The sequence below is a fragment of the Oncorhynchus nerka genome, unplaced genomic scaffold (genome assembly GCF_034236695.1).
Source record: "Oncorhynchus nerka isolate Pitt River unplaced genomic scaffold, Oner_Uvic_2.0 unplaced_scaffold_8861, whole genome shotgun sequence".
NCBI classification, from domain to species: Eukaryota; Metazoa; Chordata; class Actinopteri; order Salmoniformes; family Salmonidae; genus Oncorhynchus; species Oncorhynchus nerka.
Genome location: NW_027032460.1, coordinates 342 through 4772, shown reverse-complemented (window position 1 = coordinate 4772; position 4431 = coordinate 342). Strand labels below are relative to the sequence as shown.

Below are 4431 nucleotides of genomic sequence, written 5' to 3'. Positions count from 1 at the left end.
GACCAGACTATGTTCTGTCTAGGTAAGAGGTTCCCTATATAGTGCACTACTATAGACCAGACTCTGTTCTGTCTAGGTAAGAGGTTCCCTATATAGTATACTACTATAGACCAGACTATGTTCTGTCTAGGTAAGAGGTTCCCTATATAGTGCACTACTATAGACCAGACTCTGTTCTGTGCCATTTGGGACAGAACCTCTGAATATTAGTCAATATTAACTGCAACGATTTTAAAGGTAGACTCAGCGATGTGGCGAAGATTCACAAAGTAAACCGCATAGTGGGTCAATTTCCGCATCAACTAGTAGCGTTGAAGCGCGAGGCTCAACTTCTCTGCTGTCTCGCTCCCGCGTTGTAACCGTGGAGAGACCGTGACCGTTGCTCTGTGTGATTGTCTGAGAGAGAAGACTTCCGTCTCCGCTGCGCTGCTGCTCGGGGCAACGGCATTACAGAATTTAAATATTGAACACACCAAATGGCACGTGTCTTTTTTTACCCTGTTGCTCGTTTGAAAAATGAGATTCAGTCTTGGAGGTGTTTCCTGACCGATTCCGCGTTTGGTTTTATTGACGTTTGTCCCCCATGAGATACTGTACACACGGAAGCCTGTTTCACTTCCTCAGAATTAATTGAAGACAACTCAAACAAATCTGTATTTTGTACATTTTTGCTGGGGATGTTTTAGTTTAGTGCAATTTTACGTGAAGGTGTTTGGTGCAGTATTTCGTAAACAAAAATTGCGACGTGTTGTCTTAAGTACACAAAGTCTGTCTGCTGGGCAGGTCCATCTATGCTATTGGATAGAGAGCTGTCACCGCAGCGGTTCACCCCATGTTAGTGGGAGAACGGGGCATTGTCAAATCAAAACACAACCTTCATTTACCAATTGTGACACTCCGTCTTAGACAAGCCTGACTTTATAGCTATAATGATCGTATGTACACGTTGTAGTCCATCTAGACACTATAATAACTGACTCGTATCTGTTTTCAAAGGGACGTGTTGCTTTTAAAAAGGCATTCGCTCATTGTACATAGTTCATGGGTCATAGAGATGGAAAGAGGCCGTATCATTGTATCCGTGTGTAGTGGGGGGGTCATAGAGATGGAAAGAGGCCGTATCATTGTATCCGTGTGTAGTGGGGGGGGTCATAGAGATGGAAAGAGGCCGTATCATTGTATCCGTCCCACTACGGCGTCTGTGACATCATGGGCAGTGCCATTGAGGCCATTTTGAAGTAGTCCCATTTTCTTCTTCACAATTGGGTGATACCTCCTGATGACCCTTGGCTGCACATGACTCCCAACAAGGTCGCCAGTTGACTACATTTTAATGGTGGAAGCCCTCAATGGTGCTGCCCCGTGCTAATACAACCTTTTGGCCACTAGAGGCCTCTATCATTCTCTATGGTGGTGGTAAAGCTTCCACCATATTGCCTCTATCATTCTCTATGGTGGTGGTAAAGCGTCCACCATATTGCCTCTATCATTCTCTATGGTGGTGGTAAAGCTTCCACCATATTGCCTCTATCATTCTCTATGGTGGTGGTAAAGCTTCCACCATATTGCCTCTATCATTCTCTATGGTGGTGGTAAAGCTTCCACCATATTGCCTCTATCATTCTCTATGGTGGTGGTAAAGCTTCCACCATATTGCCTCTATCATTCTCTATGGTGGTGGTAAAGCTTCCACCATATTGCCTCTATCATTCTCTATGGTGGTGGTAAAGCTTCCACCATATTGCCTCTATCATTCTCTATGGTGGTGGTAAAGCTTCCACCATATTGCCTCTATCATTCTCTATGGTGGTGGTAAAGCTTCCACCATATTGCCTCTATCATTCTCTATGGTGGTGGTAAAGCTTCCACCATATTGCCTCTATCTTGCAGATCAAACATTTAACGCCTCCACACAGTCTTTTTATTTTTTTTATTTTAAATCATCACTGGATGTCTAATAAATCACTGTGTTTACTTCATGAAAATAACTTCAAATAAATGTTTTATCATTTATTTCCCTGAGCCTCCTTCAGCCACTGGAATGCTCTGTCTGATCGTGTCGGTGTGTTGATAAAAATTTTAATATATTTACATGCACAGCTCTGATTGGTGGATAGGATTGTCTAGTCTCTAGAGCAGGGATAGGCAACTCCAGTCCTCGGGGGCCTGATTGGTGTCACACTTCAGCCCCAGCTAAGACATCTGACTCCAGTAATGCAATGATCACGTTCTTCAGTTCAGAACACAGCCAGTCTAATCAGCTGTGTTTGCTAGGGAAACAGTGGGACTGGAGTTGCCCATCCCTGCACTAGAGCCTACCCTGCTTACCCCTTCAAAGTAGGTGGAGACATATGCAAATAAAAGATGACTGGTCATTGGTCAGAAAAATCAGATCAAATTGTGATGTCATGCTCTGGGCTCAAAAACTCCATCCCACCTGAACAGGCTGAAATTCCAAGCATTGTTTTCAAAAGGACATTATCGTAATTTTATACAATTTCAGAGTGTTATTTCAACCTCATAGTGTGGAGAAATTGTTGAAAAAAACAAAACAGTAAAATCACATTTTTGACTGCACTGGTTAGGGGCAAGGGAAGGGGTAGGGATTGAATTGGGACACACTGTAGTCACACAGGTGAAGGTCTGAGGCGACATCAGCAGTATTCAGAGTAATCCTCTTCTACATAGTTAGCTGGGAACAGACCGACCTACAGACAGAGAGAGGAGTGTTTAACAATTTGTGTGTTGGAAAAGCATTCCAGGTGAAGCTGGTTGAGAGAATGCTAAGAGTGTGCAAACTGTCATCAAGGCAAAGGGTGGCTAGTTTGAAGAATCTAAAATATATTTTGATTTGTTTAACACTTGTGTGTGTGTGTGTGTGTGTGTGTGTGTACTGTGTGTGGGACGGTGTGTGTGTGTGTGTGTACTGTGTGTGGGACGGTGTGTGTGTACTGTGTGTGTGTGTGTGTGGGACGGTGTATGTGTGTGTGTGTGTGTGTGTGTGTGTGTGTACTGTGTGTGGGACGGTGTGTGTTGCTCCTCACCCGTCCATAGACCTCTCCTTTCCACCATCCATTGTGAGCTTTCTTAGACAGGACCTTGACTGTGTCTCCTTCTCTCAGAGACAGCTCTGTACGGTCTCTGGCTGAGAAGTCATACCTGGCCCTCGCTGTGCCGAACGAACGCATACTGCCACCTGGAGGAGAGAGGGAGAGAGGTGAGCGTGGGTGTGTGTGTGTTGAAACAAACAGTATTTGAGAGTACTTATATTTGAGGTTATGGAAGGATATAAGTTCAGGTTTGTAGGAAGTCTTGAGAGTGTGTGTGTGTGTGTGTGTGTGTGTGTGTGTACCTGGGGAGGGTGTGTTGAAGGGTGTATCACTCTGTTCAGGCTGGTTGAAGGGGGTCTGGAGGGTGGTGTGTGTTTGTGTACCTGGGGAGGGTGTGTTGAAGGGTGTATCACTCTGTTCAGGCTGGTTGAAGGGGGTCTGGAGGGTGGTGTGTGTTTGTGTACCTGGGGAGGGTGTGTTGAAGGGTGTATCACTCTGTTCAGGCTGGTTGAAGGGGGTCTGGAGGGTGGTTTGTGTACCTGGGGAGGGTGTGTTGAAGGGTGTATCACTCTGTTCAGGCTGGTTGAAGGGGGTCTGGAGGGTGGTGTGTGTACCTGGGGAGGGTGTGTTGAAGGGTGTATCACTCTGTTCAGGCTGGTTGAAGGGGGTCTGGAGGGTGGTTTGTGTACCTGGGGAGGGTGTGTTGAAGGGTGTATCACTCTGTTCAGGCTGGTTGAAGGGGGTCTGGAGGGTGGTGTGTGTTTGTGTACCTGGGGAGGGTGTGTTGAAGGGTGTATCACTCTGTTCAGGCTGGTTGAAGGGGGTCTGGAGGGTGGTGTCCACATCCTTAAAATACTCCTTCAATGAATGTTGCTGGTAGAACTGAACCATCTCCTAACAGAGAGATGAGGGGAGAGAGAAAGAGATAGGGGAGAGAGAGGGAGATGGGGGAGAGAGAGATAGGGGAAGGGAGAGAGAGAGAGGGAGGGGAGATGAGGGGAGGAGAGAGAGGGGAGATGGGGAGGGAGAGAGAGATAGAGAGAGAGGGAGATGGGGAGGAGAGAGAGATAGGGGAGAGAGGGGAGATGGGGAGAGAGAGATAGGGAGAGAGAGAGGGATGGGAGAGAGAGATAGGGGAGAGAGAGAGGGGAGATGGGGAGGGGAGAGAGAGATAGGGGAGAGAGAGAGGGGAGATGGGGGAGGGAGAGAGAGAGGGGAGATGGGGAGGAGGAGAGGGGAGGGAGAGAGAGGAGGGAGAGAGAGGGGAGATGGGGGAGGGGAGAGAGAGATGGGGAGAGAGAGGGGAGATGGGGGGGGAGAGAGGAGATAGGGAGAGAGAGAGGGGAGATGGGGAGGGAGAGAGAATAGGGGAGAGAGAGAG

General features: G+C 47.4%; 1 protein-coding gene across 1 annotated transcript; it reads right to left on the bottom strand.

Moving 5' to 3' along the window:
- Positions 1 to 1916: 1916 nt before the first annotated feature.
- LOC135565977 (cell surface glycoprotein 1-like) lies at positions 1917 to 3976 on the bottom strand. The gene is made up of 3 exons (XM_065013929.1): positions 3353 to 3976; positions 3045 to 3196; positions 1917 to 2708 (listed from the first exon to the last, which is right to left on the bottom strand). Exons 1-3 carry the CDS (start codon positions 3939 to 3941, stop codon positions 2655 to 2657), a joined length of 795 nt encoding a protein of 264 aa, XP_064870001.1. The 5' UTR covers positions 3942 to 3976; the 3' UTR covers positions 1917 to 2654.
- Between the last annotated feature and the right edge of the window lie 455 nt (positions 3977 to 4431).